The 16,915-nt window shown below is 42.9% G+C and overlaps 1 protein-coding gene across 7 annotated transcripts in view; it reads right to left on the bottom strand.

Annotated features, from left to right (window-relative positions):
• Bicd1 (BICD cargo adaptor 1) overlaps nt 1–16,915 on the bottom strand; it is a 240,672-nt gene that overhangs the window by 26,281 nt on the left and 197,476 nt on the right. For 3 of the 7 annotated variants that reach the window (XM_023716294.1, XM_023716295.1, XM_023716297.1), the window contains exons 6-7: nt 14,604–14,755; nt 10,173–10,380 (exon numbers count right to left, since the gene is read on the bottom strand). In XM_023716294.1, the coding sequence (XP_023572062.1) occupies nt 10,173–10,380; nt 14,604–14,755 (360 nt within the window). Of the gene's footprint in view, nt 1–8,906; nt 9,101–10,062; nt 10,381–14,603; nt 14,756–16,915 lie in introns of those variants that run through there. The other 4 variants (XM_023716292.1, XM_023716293.1, XM_004632224.2 and 1 more) reach the window with 3 other exon arrangements.

Here is a 16,915-nt window from a genome sequence, read left to right as displayed (position 1 = left end):
AGCACACTTGTAATCCCAACACTTAGGAGGCTGAGGCTGGAGGATTGCTGTGAGTTTAAGGCCAGTCTGGGCTACACAGTGAGTTCAAGGCTGGCCTGAGCTACACAGTGAAATTTTGTCTGAAAAAGAAAAACAAAATAGGGCCAGCAAGATAGTCAGTGGACTAAGCATCTGCTTTAGGCAAGCACAGGGACCAGCATACCACATGCTGTGCCAGCCCCTCATTGAGCCAGTCACCAGGTCCAGGCATGATGGCACATGCCTATAATCCCAGCACTAGGGAGGCTGAAAACAGGAGGATTGCTATGAGTCTGAGCTGGGAGACCCTACACCAAATATATAAATTTTTTTTAAAAAAGCACAAAAAATAACCTCCCCAAAACTAAATATGTACCACGTTAGGTCTAGTCTTAAATCAGATGTAAGTTACTAAAATAGAAGTTTTGCACAGAAATTTTATCAAACCACTGGTATGTAAGGCAGCCCAGAGCTACACATTCGAGATAGCTAGTACAGCCCCATGTGGCTCTGGACATTCGTCATGGGTCTGGTTTCTGTATGTTATGGTGAAATGATACCATGTGAATGCACTGTGTCAAAAAAAAATTATTAAAATTAAGTTCATGGGACTGGACAGATGGCTCAGTAGAATATGCGCTTACCTGGCAAGCACAAGGGCCTGAGTTCAATCCCCAGTTCAGCCAAAAAAAAAATTAAAATAAAATAAAAAAGAAATAAAATAAAATTAAGTTCACTTGTTTCTTTTTACTTTTCATAAATTGGCTAGCTGGGAAGTTAAATGTAAATATGGGTCTTAAATTGCTGTTCCACTGCTCTAGTCTAGAAGGCTGAAAAGTCTGGTAGTTGACATTTTTGTCACTTCACAAGAAATATTTCTACTTCACATATGGAAACATTTAAAAACTCTCTTAAGGGTTCAAATGTTTTTCCTCTTCCTCCATAAATTCTTTTGATTAAAAATGAACTGAAAAGCCAGGTGTGGTGGTGCAGATTTGTAATCTCAGCACTTGGGAGGTGAGACAGGAGGATTGGCACAAGTTCAAGGCCAGCCTGGGCTATACAGGGAGACCATCTCAAAAACCAAAACCAAGGGCCAGTCAAATAGTTCAGCAGATTAAAGCATGTTCCAGCAGGCGCAGGGGCTAGGGGTTCGATCCCCGGGCCTGCCATGCTGGCCCCGCCCCCCCGGGGCACCCTGAGCTAGCAATCGAGACTGCGCGTGGTGATGTGTGCCTGTAATCCCAGCTCTTGGGAGGCTGTAAACAGGTGGATCACTATGAGTCCGATCTAGTAGTAAGACCCTGAACACGCTGTAGACCCTTCCCTAAAAAAATACACAAAAGAAAAAAACCAAAACCAACCAAATAAATGTCCCCCAAAGCCCAAAACCAAGAGATCAGTTGATGTGAAATAAAAGCCAAGATAAATAAGTGAAGAAATCTGCATGCATGACAATGTGGGTGTGGCGGTGTGAGTTACTAAGATTAAAATACACACGTTGTACACTTGTTTAAATGTGTACACATTTCCATGCATCTGTTGCATGGGTATAGAATGCTTCTGGAAGGATCTAGAAGGCTGCTGGGCACAGTTAAGGCAAAGGTCTACTTCCTACCACACGCACTTCTGCACCTTTTGAGTTTTGACTCAACATTAGCTACTCAGAAATATACTTAAAAACTGTAACAGACATACCAAAAAGAAATAAAGGAAGCAGCTGGGCATAGTGGTGCATGCCTGTGATCCCAGCACTTGGAGGCTGAGGCAGGAGGATCGTTGCAAATTCAAGACCTGCCTGGGCTACAAAGTGAGCTCAAGCCAGCCTGAACTGCACAGCGAGATCCTGTCTCAAAAAGACAAAAAAAAAAAAAAAGAGAGAAAGAAAAGAAATAAAGGAAGCATGTAACTTTCTATTATGATCAATTCTGCCTTCCAACATGGATTTTTAAAACTCTCTGTCTTGATTTTTAGGCATGCATATACTAAAACAAGCAAAGACGCTTCAAATGACACACACGCTACCTGGTTTAAACTGTAAAAGAAGTTAGTAACTCACTTGGAGAACTATGTAGATTTTACTACATTAAAGGGCACCTGAGCTAGACTATGTACAATTCTGTATGCCAAGAGAACTACACATCTATAAGACAAGCCATAATAAAGTGACTGATTGTGATATGGTAGAAAATTTGGACTGATGATCAAGCATCCAACAAGCCAACGGCCCACTATGTGCTGGGAACTGGGTAAGACCCTGCGATCTAGACCACGGGGGCTCTGGCCACAGCGGCTCAGAGATGCTCAGGCGAAGCCGACACTAAACTCCAACTGCACCGCCTGCACAGGGTGGGAGCAGCTGCCCCCCGGGCACAGACATCCTAATGTCTGCGTTAGGACTCAATAAGAAAAAGTAGAAATCTTGGAATCCCAAAATATTTTTTACAAACTTAGCTTTTAAGATAAAAAATGATGAGCTAAAAAAAAAAAATGATGAGCTAAATTTGAAAATATTTGACATTTTTATTTAAACAAAGCAAATATAGAGCAAGTTGGAAAACTCAGATGAACTGCTCTATTTTTCAGTTTTTAATTAGGTGTCAGTCAGTATAGTAACAGAATCTAACGGACAGACACAGATCTCAAACGATGTTCTTAACACTGAACATTCTGATATAAGTTTGCACTAATACTAAGAGGCTTCCTGGAAAAATGAAATCTCTTACAGAAATACTGAAAGAAATAAAAATTAAAAAGGAGGTGTTGCACATTCCCCATTTCTAATGAAGCACCCTTAATTTTCCCCAAAGAAAAGCTTTACGGCACATGTGACTCATTAAAATGGGAATTCAGAACCAATGCTTAATTGCATACTAATACTGCATGTAAAATAATGTGCAGTTGGTAAATTTGTGGGTTTTGCTATGTGGCAGGGCAAACCCTGTGGTCTTGCACATGCTGGGTGAGCACTCTACTGGGGAGTCACACCTCCAGTCCTGAATTAATATTTTTGAATTAAGTTTTGGTTTGGCAGGGTCCAAACTAAAGACAAGATGCCTGTTAGGTACTACAGGATAAGCCTTCTACAGGGAAGAACTCTCTAGAAGGTCTGCTGAAAAGGGGACAAGCCCCAAAGATTCCAGGTCTGGTAGAACACTTGCCTAGCACATTTAAGGCCCTGGGCTCCCTCCCCAGCACAGAAGAGCAGAAAGATGACAGGTTTCATTCCACTCCTGCTCTTTCAAGGATTGAATACTGTGGAGAAAGAATGAATAGTTCTGAGGAAATGGGAACGCCCCCACAGGAGAGGCGCAACGTAGGAACAGTGGACCACGGAGGCCACTCATTCAGGAAGTTCAAGTTACATTCGCTGAACTCTTCCTACGTGCAAAACCAGGACCGAGCGGCAGGGCAGGCCATGCGCCCAGGACCTCTCCTGCTGCGTGCACGTGTGAGCTTTCACCGCGGGATGTCCCCACCTGCACTGCTCGCCAGCCTGCACACCTGCTTCTGCACCTTAGGGTACCCATCCCTAGTCCGCTCTCCACCTTGCTGGCAGGACGGTGTTCTGTACTGTCTGGCCCCACCCGTAGCGCGACAGCACGGAATCTGCCAGCTCTGACCCGCCCTCTGGGTTCCAGTTGCTGCTCACCTTTACTCTCACTCCCACCACCTCCAAGTCCCGAGCAGACTGCAGTCATAAGCTCGTGGCCTTCGGACCTGAGCTCCATTCAGGAGAGCTCTTCTCACTGCCCACACCTGCATCGCTACCTTCCACCTACCTTCCTAGTGACACTCTTCTGGGAAAAGGTCCCTATCCTCCCCACCAAGAGGTCCCTAACTTCCCCACCACTTTTCCTTACTCCAGGAGCACCTACTAGCACCGCTACTGGGGCACCCACTTCCTCCTCTCAGAACGTGACTCCCTCCCTCCTTCCTTCCCGGATGCATGCTAGGAGGCGCGCCACCACTAAGCTACACCCCCAGCCCGCGACTGTGAACTTCTGAAGGAGAATAGGCGGGATTTCATATGAACATCAGTGTACACCACGAGCCAAGGAAAGTGCCCGACACACAGTACGTGCTCTGGACATTTTGACGAACGAGTGAATGGACAAATGTTAATGCAAGACATGTAGTTTTGGTACAAGTGGGCTTTGCAATACAACAGGCAGGAAAGTGTTTTCCAGTTCATATGTAGCGAAATGTAAAAGCACTTCTCATTAAGAAAATATCCGTGTACGTTGACTATGGGCTTAAAGGGGTTATTTATGTAGCTTTTAAAATTGGCAAAATCTAAAACAGCACAGAAAAAAAAATGCTAGCTTTCCAAACCACGCTATTCTCTCATGCTAGTGGAGTGGTGACTTAAAGAACAAGTTGTTAGGGTGTTGCGTCACCCCTGCTTGTCCCGGTTTGAAATGTCTTATCTGTCTTCAGACTTTAATTACAGAAATAACATCGCTTGCCTGTGCATCCGGTAGGCTCCTTTTTGCATATCCTGAAGGCTGATTTATTTTTCTATTTACACAGGGTCTCACTATGTAATTCAAGACGGCCTCACACTTGACGTCTTCTGGCTCTGCACCTTGATCTGGTACTAGAGGCGTATGTGCCATGCTCAGCTTAGACTGGCGTGGATTACGGATGAAATGGTAATAATGCTATTATATCGTTATTGTTTTTGTTATTATTAAAGCCAAGGCTGTTAAGGGATCAAGGTAAAATGTTGATTAGGAAATAAGCGATGATGAAGATACATAATCTGCTGCTTCATTATAAATTCCTTGATGACAAGGTTCCTGTGACTCTCGGTCACCCGAGCTGGCTGCAGAAACGTGGGTGAGCACAAGGAGGCTGCAGGAGCGTGTGTGTGAGGACGAGCACAAGGGCGAGACAGGAAGTCAACAGTGATGACTGGATGTTGGGGCTTCAGGGCTGACTGGCCCAAGGCAGCGGGGAGGCCACAGTCCCCAGCAGGCTGCATACTGGAACAACCCGGCTCCAACGGGGACACTCTAGTGACGTTCCACTAGGTGGCCTGCCTGCAGCCGGGTCTCCAGAAAGGGTTCCTTGAAGAAGATAGGGTTTTTCTGCTGACCACACTCAAGAAATGAAACCTTCTGAGGGGTAAAAACATTTTATGTTCTATGTCTTAAAGAACAAATTAAGCAGATTTCATTTTTATTGATATAATTATTTCAATGCTCCTCATAAAATAAATGCCTATCATCGGCTTACTAAAAGGATTAAAATAGCCTAAATACATATCAAATTGTATTTTATAAAACAACACTCATCAAAAGCATCTAAAGAATTAACAAGAAACTGTCCTTTAAAATTATTAATGTACATTGCTACCAGCCAGCAATTTAATACTAATCAATAATTTATATTAAACTCATGAATAAAAAAACCTCATAAGATCTACTGTTTCTCACAGAGTTAATATACTTCTTCTATCTGGTTATATATGTGGCATATTTTTCTTTTTTCTGTTTTATATATTTTTTCTTTTTTCTGTTTTATATAACAAAAGCATCATAAATAATGTTTGCTATATCTTACCCAATATGGTTTAGCCACATTAAAATAGTATGTTGTCAAGCATGCAGATATTTTTAGAAGCTACAAGTTAGTGCAGATGATTAATCAATTTCTTTTCTTTTTTGTCATTTTGAGACAGGGTCTCACTATGCAGTTTAGGCTGGTCTTGAGCTCACTTTGTAGCCCAGGCTGGTCTTGAACTTGCAACAATCCTCCTGCCTCAGCCTCCCGAGTGCTGGGATTACAGGCATGTGCCACCACACCTGGACTGATTAATCAATTTCTATAGTAATTCATTTAACCAGGGTCTTTTAGCAAATGTTGTTGGATTGACCTGATAAGACTTTATTAAACATCAATCTGATTGAACTTATGATAAATGAAAAATTCTCAAGCTATAACAGCTTTACTTTCTTTCCTCTTTTGTTCCTTTAACTTCAAGTAAATGTTTAGGAATACTACATTTATCAACATGGTGATAGTATTAATATTTTTCTATCCTAGTGAGGATTCTGAATTGTTATTTGTATTTCCAATCTTATACGTGGCAATCATTTCTAAGGCTGATGCTATTTTCTGGCTACTCAAAACTGAAGAATGTAAGACCATGTAATGACACTTTCCTTCACTACACTAATTAGCCTTAGAACTGAAGACATTAGCACAAGATGGGTAAGGCAATGATCCTGAGAATCTTCAGCAGGTTTTTGAAACTCCCAGTTAATTGATAGAATTCTCACCCTGACTAACTATATATGCTGATACCTGTGAGCTAAGCAGCTGCACTGAAGATAGCAATGTGTAATGGTATGGTCATGCTTGGAACGCCTGTCATTCTGGTCTTCTAAATATGTACTGCTTGTCAGGACATACCAGTTACTGCCATACTGTCTCTCAAGTAAATGTTTTTTGTTTTTTTTTTGAAAGGGTAATGAATGAAAACAAGAGACAAGAAAACAAAATGTCACAGGACTGTCCTGCTACAATGCTATATATGGTTAGGTTTCTAAATTTCTGCATCAAAATATGTAATTGTTTATTCCTAAAAAAAAAAAAGAAGAATTGAAGACATTGATACTGCAGAGTGCAGACAAAGGGAAAGAGTCTTGTGCACAGTACACTGTTATATTCTTTGGACTGCAACATCAAGATGGAGCAAAACATGATAAAGACGTTCATGCTCTAAATTGTGTCCTCATTCTTGAGAAAAACCTGAGTAGATGGGAAATGGAATAGGTCAGGCTGTTCCAATCAGCACCGTTCTATAATATAACCAACCATGAAAACTACGTCTGCCAACAGGAGCGGAAGGAGTGACTCATGCAGTAACACATCTTAAATGAAATTTAAGATACAACATTAAAAATAAAAACAACTGGCAAGATGGAAGAGTTCATGGTACAAGTCATGAATGGCTTTCACAAGGTAATGAGGATGTCAAAGACACATTCACATATACAAGGACCAAACAGTCATACAAATATGAAAATATTATTAATATTTATTAATGTTAATCTTTTTGATATGTCACCTTTAAAATGTAAATACAGTAGGAGTTGTTTATTAACCACACCATTACTTTTCCAAGTACTAGTAGGCAGTGCTTCGAAGTCCATGTGGAACACTAGAAAAAGACTTTTGCGGGTTTTACCCCAGTTAGGTACTCTGGTGAATAATCACCACTTTGGTGAGGCACAGAATAACTCAAGGTACCTCCCCAGGGGTCAGAAACAACAGGAAATGTGTTATGAAAGTAGAAATGCCCAGCAGAGTGATGAGTGTACGTGTATTTAGGATACTGTGCCATCCCGACTCGCTACCCCCCACTTCCTCAGACATTCTTAGGATGCTGAACATGCCCTGGAAATGATTACGTAACAGCTATCCACCCCATCAGTAGACTGATTGCATCGGTCAGATAAGAAAAGTACTAGGGATCCAAAGGTTGAGGTTTCCAAAAAGGAATTAAGGTAAAATTGAGGTAAGCTAAGTAGGAAGGAAAATCAAACAACAAAATCAAAACAACAAGCCGGGGCTGGTGAGATGGCTCAGTGGTCTAAAATACGTCCTTAGAACAAGCTAAACTAAACAAAAGCAGAGACCGGGGTTCAATCCCCCAGCACCACATGCCAGCCAGCCCTGCCCCCTGGTGGGCTGAACTGGCCACACACACACTAAATAAATAAATAAAGTAAAAAAAAAAAAAAAAAAAAAAAGCCATGGCAAAGGTGGCGAACACAAATGCTAGAGCAGGGGCCAGAAGGTGACAGACACCAGTCCAGGAGGCCGGGTGCAAGCGACTGCAGCGATGACCCTTTGGCCCTGGCTAACAGCAGCAGCCGCTCCTCAGTTCTGGGGGTCGCTGACAGGCCTGACCACAGAACTAGAGCTGCCGAATACCCAGCTTTTAAGAAGAATCCAGAAATATACATATTCTCTGACTCTGTAACTGCTGACCACTAACTTGTGTTACTTTTAATTTCTTATTCCCTGTAATACTCAAGTGCTACCTGTCTTTGGCCTTACTTTGTGAGTAGACTCCCTGTTTGCCACCTGTAGCCTATTCTTAATGCACAGAGGGATTTTTGCAAAAGGATGATCTGCATTTATCAGAAATCATATTTTCTTTGTCATTAATCAGAAACCTTTTTATCAAGGCGGCTTCATAGGAAATGTTAAAAAGAAAAAGAAAGTGTAAAACAGTGACACTAAAGTAAACTGTGACCATGCTGGTAATGTAGGTCAAGGAGGGCCTGCAAATTCTAAGAATCCTTACACTAGACCTAAGTGTTCCTGAGGAGCAAAACCTTCAAGGAGTTGACTTTTGTTTTGTGAATAAATGACAGAGGAGACATTCTGAGTCACTACAAAAGGAAACTGGCCCCAAAGGCTTGGTCTAAATCTGGCTCTCTCTGCTAGAATGACATTCACACAGCAAGAGGGAAACAAAAGCTGACCATCTGGAGTCACCATGAGCTGCCGACTGCACCGAGGTCTAGGTGTGTGTCCTGCGTCGACTCCTCGCTAACCTCCTCACGAATCACCATGAGCTGCCGACTGCACCGAGGTCTAGGTGTGTGTCCTGCGTCGACTCCTCGCTAACCTCCCCACCCCAGGCCTTCCTACTGGAACTTTCCGTCCTGGGCTGCTGGAAGGAAGCCCTGGAGGCTTCTCGGGAAGGCTGGCTGGCCATACTCGAGGAGAGGGGAAGCTGAGACACAGGGACCTGCACGCTGCAGCTGGAAGGGCCCTGCCGGTGGTGGGTCCGCCTGGCTGGGAGAAGGGGAGGCGCCTCTTGAACTAGTCATTGCGTCACATGCACCCAAGGAAAAAGTGTTTACCTGGTGGAGCCACGGTTAACCTTTTTTCCTTGCTGAGCCGGTGCCCTTGGATGAATTCCCTCATGGAAGGGGGACCCTTCAGAAGAAATGATTCTGTGGAGGTGGGATCGGGGGGGACGCTTAATAAACTCTGGAGGTAGGAGGCCCCTGAAGTCCTGGCACGGCTCTGATCACAAAGGGAAGGTGAAAATTGTCTTGCAGGAGATCCAAGAAAAATACATATAGGAAACAAAAAAGTTTTACTTTAATTACCTTTCAATGCCTCACCCATGATAACATTATTTATACTGGCATTTAGCTTTTTAAATATATTAATTAAGATTCTTGCTATTTGTTGTTTTTAAAGTTTCCACATCAGCCTACTTGGAAACTGTTTTGGATGCTGGAAAAGAGATTTATTACAGTTAGTTGGAAACACAGATAGAAGCTCTATATATTACTTGATTCACAAATAAAAGTTCCTCAAAAATTTTACCATAGTAATGGAAAACACAAGATAAAAACTTAATAGCCAGGACCAGGAAAAATGTCATAACACAAGCCACTAAAAACCTTGGAGTGGTTTCTCTGGTGCCATATTCACATGCCAAATTAAAAAGCACAAAAACCTGCTTTGAAGAAAAAGACTCCACGTTTTCCATTCTGTTTTGCCTAAATATAGACTCGCCCTGCCTCCGATCACGGGTTTTGGTCACACCGGCAGGCGTTCTTGCGAGAACTAGCTCGCATCCTCGCCTCCATGAAGGAGACGCTGCTAGGCAGCACCCTGTTCCAGAGATAGTGACTTTTAAAATTACAGCTCGTGTAGAATACAGCTTCATTCTTAATATCCATTTTGCATACCAATTTTTAGGCTAGAGGTAAGGGAGAAGTGTATATATATATATATATACACACATACATACAAACAGCAGCAAAAACATTAACAGACACTTGAAAATTAAATTATGATTAATCGAGAGGTGTGGTTGGGGTGCAGAAAGGAATATAAAAATGCAATTATCACAGTGATCGGCAGAGACCAACGTGAGGCCCATCGATACTGGCTCTCATCCGGGCTCCCCCCACCCCTGCACCCCACACAAAAGCACATTCACCCTGCAGTTAGCGGAAATCGGGCCACTGCACCATGCTGTGAAGATCGCGGCATGCATACCTTTTCCTGTGAGTGCCACTGCTGCCCCGCATGGTGGGTGTCTGTGGGCCCTGACTATGCAGGAGGTAAGTGTCTATGGTGGGCGCGGTGGCTGACGCCTCCCCACTTACTTTAGGGCTGCCGATCTTGCTCTTTCCAAGTTTGCCTTTGCTGCGTCGGGACTGCTCGTGGTCAAACTCTAAGTCCTCCAGCCGCTGGGTTAGGGCGAGTTTTTGCTGGATAGCCATTCGTAACAAAGTGTTTAAGGTCTTCTTCTCGTCCTCTGCGGCTGCTAACTGTCTCTGCATTTCATCCAGCTGCGTGACATATTCATCACATCTGGAACCCAAGCACAATAGTGGTCAGGAGGAACAGGATGAAATGAACTGCAGCAAGGCCAACAGCCCAGCTCTCCTTTATCTGAGGCTTGTTATCCGAGGCCAATGGATACCTGCCTTGACCCTGGCTAGGGAAGGCCCCATCTGCACCACTTTCATCACAGTGTAACTGTTCCCTTTTATTCTTGTGGTTCATCTCTTGCTGTGTATAATTATAATAACCAGAAATTTATCATAGGTGTGTTTTCACAGTTTGGTGCTAGCCACAGCTTGGGGTGTCTACTAGGGGCCTTGCAGTGTGTCCCCCAAGGATAAGGGAGCGGTACTGCTATGAATTTGACTATGAATTTAAGACACTGGTGTACTCGGGTGTTATCATGGTGCTTTCTACTGTATAGTGAATTCTTTGCAGGAATGTGATGGTAGATATAGGTTAAGAAAGAAAACATTTGCATCTTTACCTATACTTGTAGGTTTTCTTTTAGCTTAGTGTAAACTGCGGCTGACACCGTTTCTAACATGGCGGTTTGCCTGAGTTAGGAAATCAGGATTTTTAAAAAATTCATTTGATTTTGAAAAGGAAAAACAAAAGAACAAAAATCATAAACAGAGAAACAGGGTAACAATACATGTTACAGATTTTCAAAACAAGAATAGCTAGTTAACAATGGCTGATATATTATCTATTTTTATCATCAAATCTGTTACTCAGATTAACAGATATAGTTATGTAAGATTGGATACAAAAACCATGCTTGAATACCTGTCATCTTGGTCTTCTAAATATGCACTGTTTCTAATGTCATATCAATTATTACTATACACTTTACAATCAATTTAATAATTGTTTTTTATTTTTATTTTTTGAATGTTTTATTTTTATTTTTTAAAAATTTTTTCCATAATTTTATTGAGAAACAAATAGCAATAAGACAGTTTCAAATCAAATTGGTAGTACAGTTTCAACAATTAACACACTGCATACTGTCTTCCTAGTGGTTATTTGCTGTACAAGATGCAGACATGATATCCTATCTACAAAACACTATTACAACAAATCCCTCTACTCATTAAGAGAATGTAACTATATATCTATCCTAACCATTTTGAATACACAGATACAAAATGGACATTCATTTATATATCCTCTTTTTTGTTTAGTTCCGTCATTTGATTATAGGTGTGTTAACGCAGCAAAATATTCTAAAAGAGTCCAGAAGCCCATAATAGTATTGGGTCTTCCGCTTGACTGGCAGTGTCAGAAATTGTTGACCTGAGTCCCCTACAGCTCAACATAACACCATGGCTTTACTTCTTGTATTTCGTTTTTATACTTTTCTGCTGGATGGTTAAGACCAAGATAAAGCAAGACCTATGCAACAAGAGTTGTAGCTTTTGGATCTGATAAGGTCAGTGAAATCCCCTCAGGATTTCTCCTGCAATCCTGTACCTCAGATTGTAGATCCTTTGTCAGTGTCGGCCATGTGGATGAGTCACGGTCATTGCTTGGCCAATGTGCTCCCTGTGAAAGCCTGAGAGAATGTTTTCTCTCCATGTGACTCTCCTTAGGCACATTCTACATCATCGATCACTTTCCTCTTTGCCCCATAATCTCCTTGATCAGAAAAAATAACTGTTTTTTAAAAGGTGAAAAAAAAAAAAAAGACTAGAACAAAAATTTAAGGTTTCTTGAAAATCAAGATTTTTTTTTAAAGAGGGCAATAAAACGGTGAGTTGGGCCAGCCAGATAGCTCAGTGGATTAAAGTACCTGCTTAGGCAGATGCACGGGTCAGAGGTTTGATCCCTGGTGATCTCTGGCATGCTGTGCTGGCCCTACCCCTTGGTGAGACAGCGATTGAGACTGGGCATGGTGACACATGCCTGTAATCCCAGCACTTGGGAGGCTGAAAACAGGAGGATCACTACAAGTCCAATCTGTGTAGTGAGACTCTGTAGATCCACCCTGCACTAAAATACAAAATAAATAAATAAATAAATAAATAAAGTAAGTAGGTAAGTAAGGGGTGGTGAGTTGTCAAAGAACCGGAGATCTGCATGGGATTTGAGCTGGGTGGGGCCGGCCTGCTGGGAAGTTCCAGCTGGCTCCACACTTCGATCTATTTTCCTCAGAAGGAAAATCCTCATGTATTTGGAAGGAAGAAGGAACATGGGAGGAAAGCTCTGTCTGAGTTTCCGCTGACGGTGTTTCCCCAGGATGATGTTCAGGGCAGCCACCCCTCTCCTGGCGGCTGCTAGCTGATGGGCCTCCGGAGTGACCCCAAGTGCACTGGACACGGAAGCAGCGTGAGCCTGGAGTGTCCAAAAGGAGAGGCAATGTGGCGAAAGAGTTCGAGATCCAGGAGAGGCCATCTCTTGGAACTCTTGACATCAAGGAGTGCAGTGGGGACATACAAATGTCAGAGCTTCGTAAGATATGAAGTGACGTCAGGGCCCGAACTAGACTAACAGTCACCCACCAGATAACCATGTCGCGTGCTACACAGTAAGGCAGTTACTACACCTGGAAAAACCAATGTCTGTGAAAAGGAACTACTTGGGAATAATCCACATGTAAGACATTTGTTAGATATTGAGACTTTAAATGCTCCTTCAAATTTTTTATATTTTCTTTCTCACAGAGGAAATTTATGTTCTCGTAATTCTAACTGTGATCCTGATTTCGTTCATCGAAGGGGACATGGTGTCCATTTCTATTCTCTGTCCCATCCTCCAGGGGCACCCAAATTTTAATCTCCAAATGCTACCACACTCTGTGGTGAGCAGCCAGTTCTCTGGCCTCCTGTCCACAGGCGCCCCCTTCTTTCAGTCATATCCATTGGGATTCTACCTCACAGGACCTTTAGCTTTTTCTCTCCTAGTAAAAAGCTGGGCACATCCTGGGGCGTTCCCAGAAAGCCCAGGATCTCCTTCCTCTATATTTACATCAGCCAGATTGTCTGAGAAAACAGGTGGAGGAGCTGATCTTCGTGCTCAGCACAGGTGAGGAGCCCCCTGGAGAGGTTCCCGACAGGCTGGCTTCACCCAGCTCAAACCCCGTGCAATCCACACTCCTCGATGTTCAGAGTATAAATTATTTCCTACATGTGCAGATAAAGCCAAAGTTACGCTTTGTGAATTCTGTACCAAATTTATACCGCACAAAATATATAACTGGTGGCTTTTCAGATTATTTTTGGCACTGCATTGTGACAAGAGATTTTTCAACAATATATTGAAAATACAAATCTCAGTAACTGTTTCAAATTTTAAACTGCTGCCTGAAAACGAACTCATGGGGGAGAGAGAAATTAGTATTTGTTTTAACTAATTGGGTAATGTGAAAAATTTCTTGATACACAATTTGTTTTACCTTTTAGAAATTAATAGAATCTTTCTTTAGAAAAATGTATTTGATTGTCATACGGTCTCACTATGCAGCTTGGACTCATAGTGATCCTCTTGTTTTCAGCCTCTACAATGCTGGGATTACAGACATGCACCACCACACTCGGACTCTGTGGCAGACTCAACCTCTCTGGGCCAGTTCAGCCTGCCCTGAGTGTGGGGCTGGTGCAGCATATGATGCGAGGGATCGAACCACAGTCCCTGCACTTGCCTAAGATTGCCTAAGCAGCTGTTTTAGTCTGCTGAGCTATCTCGCTGGCCCCTAGAAATTAATAGATTCTTTTAACTGAGCACTTTTATATATATTAGCAGGAGAAATATATTTTGGGGTGATGAAACTATTTGTCTACTTTAGAAAGTGGTTTTCTTTTTTGTAAGTCTTTTTTTTAAAAAAATCTAATTCTTGGACAGAGAATGTAGCTCAGTTTATGTGTCAAATGTGAGGTCCTGAATTCAATCCCCAGCACCACCAAAAAATTATTACAGTAATTGGTTCACTATTTTGTTTTATCTTTCTAAAGACTGAGACTTGCTGTGCTGCTTAGGCTGCTATTGGGCTCCTGGGATCAAGCGATTCGCAGGCGGGGGCCACTAGAACTATTTCCCTGTGACAGAATGGCTTTGTCCAGGTGTCTGGGAGAGGGCTCCGGATTCAAGTGGGGAAGTTCTGTGTTATGTTTGTCAGAATGGACTCATTTCCTGCGTGCTTCCGTATCTAGACCACCCAGCAAACACGCCGAGCTGCTCGCGGATGCGGTGTGAACGTCGGAGCCCCTCCCTTCAGGCAGCACCCCAGCTTCAGGAGGAAACCCGCTTACCTAGTTGCGAACATTGCTCTCAGGGAGGAGAAGGTGGCCGCGTCTTCCTTCAAAGCCTTCAGCTCATTGCGAAGCTTTGTCATTGTCTCGGTCACCATTGCCTTCTCATTCTCGTATTTGTTCTTCAGGTTAGCGAGGGCCACCTCTGCTGTCTGAAGCAGAAAAATCACAACGCTTACCACCCCGTCCGTAGCAGGAAGATCTGCCACTCGGCTTTCTTCATGCTGGGTCTAGCTGCAGTTCCTTCCATAAATGGAAAGCAGTACTGGTTGGGTAGGAGTTTATGAAAGCATAACTTATCCCCTGGACATAGGAAATTTTGTGCAACATCAAAATGTGTTGTGAGGGCCGGCGAGATAGCTTAGCGGTCTAAAGCGCCTGCTTAGGCAAGCTCAGACAAATGCATTGTGATCCCCGGCATTGTGAGAAGCCAGAGGGTGCGAGTCGGGATAAGAAGCCACGGAAATGACAGCAGCTCAGTAAATACCTCCCGCAGACTGCTAAAGGTACTGGAGGTGTAAGTTTGTCACAGAGGGCGCAAATGCAAAACATCCAAGAAGAACTGTATTAAGTTTTAAAAGAAGGGCAGTTTCCAAGTAAGAAATGTTTGAACACAAGTGTGTCCTCTACTCTGGGAACCTGAAGCACAGACTAGAAGACAAAGACCACTGTCATCTGTAACGCGAGCATAGGAGGGTAAACTATAAACCCAGGTCATTATATGTTTATGGAAAAGACATGATGAATAGTCAAGCATTTTCTAAGTCTTTTCATACTACTAGTTTAAAACAATGAATTCTAGTCAAGTTCAATTCTTCACAATAGCTTTAAAAACCAGAGGTACCAAAATATGGAATGAGTTCAAAATATTTGAGTTTTGTTGTGGTTTGTGTGTTATTTGTCCCCCCAAAGCCTCATGCAGTCATTGAGGTGCAGTTCTACAGTTTGTGATTAATTCATGACTCAAGGCTGGGATGATGGGTCTCAGTGCTGCTGAGATTATGGGTGTGAGTGCTAAACCTGGCCTAGGGTGGACAGCCTGAATGTAACACAAGAGAGGCAGAGAGACAGACTGGCTCTCTGTAGCCATTGTTGCTGCTTCTCCTCGTTTTGCTCTCTGCTCTCTGCCACCGCCATGAAAGGTCGCTCTCCGCCATGTGCCGCTCTGCCTTGGAGCCAACAAAGTATGGACTGAAACCTTCAGTAACTGTGAGTTAAATAAGCCTTTCCTTCCCTCACTTTGAGTGTCGGGTATTTGTCCCAGCAACGAGAGAAGAGTAAGTGAGACAAGTTTGGACTGGGGCACTTCTGGAGTTCCTGAACCAACAATGCTTTAAACTCAGAGCTAGCATGGCAGGGCTCGAAGTAAAAAGCACCCCAAGAGGCGCACGGGCCCGCACTCTGGTGCTGCCTGGAGGGTGCACGGCACGCGGTATCTACACTGAAGGTTTTCCACAACTAAGCCACAGCTCTTCAGACTGTGTAAGAGCACCCAGCACAGTACTGCAGCGGCCTAGCTCAGGTATTTAAGTGAGCTTAATCATTATGCTTAATGATTAAGCATAAGTCAGAGCAACCTCACAAGAGAGTCTGAAAAACAGAACAGCCCCCTGAGGTTAAGAGCATTTAAGTCACTAAGCAAAGTTTAGAGGTGTGAAGGTAAACACAAGAGGGATAAAAGCTACCGAAAGTGGTTGGGATAGATATATAGTTACATTCTCTTAATGAATAGAATGATTTATTCTAATGGTGTTTGTAAATAGGATGTCAGGTCCGCATCTTGTACAGCAACTAACCACTAAGAAGAATATATGCAGTGTGTTAATTATTGAAACTGTCCTACTGATTTGATTTGAAATTGTCTCATTGCTATTTGTTTATCAATAAAATTATAGAAAAAAAAAAGAGCTAGGGACTCCTTCCCCCCACCCCCCACCCCCAAGAAGTACAGCAAAGTTAGCTGACAGCTTTCTCCTGCCTCCCGGCCTGGATTTCAACCAGATCCCATTTCAGAAAAAAACATTTAAAATGTGAGATAGCTGGTTCCTTTTATGACTCTTTTGAACCCAGTTCCTCTGAGACAAGCAAGTCCCCTCCCTCCACCTGTCCATATAAGGCATCAGACCTCTTTCCCCTCTTAGGTGGGCTTCCTAACTACTTCTTTTGTCTTCAAATTTATTCTCCAATTTGGGAAGACAAAGAACTTGAGTTTATACAACATTATCTGCTTTATTTTTTGGTACCAGAGATTGAACTCAGGACCTCCTGCTTACCAGGCAGGAGTTCATACCGCTGAGCTATTCCTCTGACCC

This window comes from Octodon degus, unplaced genomic scaffold (assembly GCF_000260255.1).
Source record: "Octodon degus isolate 3935 unplaced genomic scaffold, OctDeg1.0 scaffold00047, whole genome shotgun sequence".
In the NCBI taxonomy this organism is placed as follows: Eukaryota; Metazoa; Chordata; class Mammalia; order Rodentia; family Octodontidae; genus Octodon; species Octodon degus.
The sequence above is the reverse complement of the archived record's forward strand: the minus strand, read 5'-3'. Positions and strand labels throughout refer to the sequence as shown.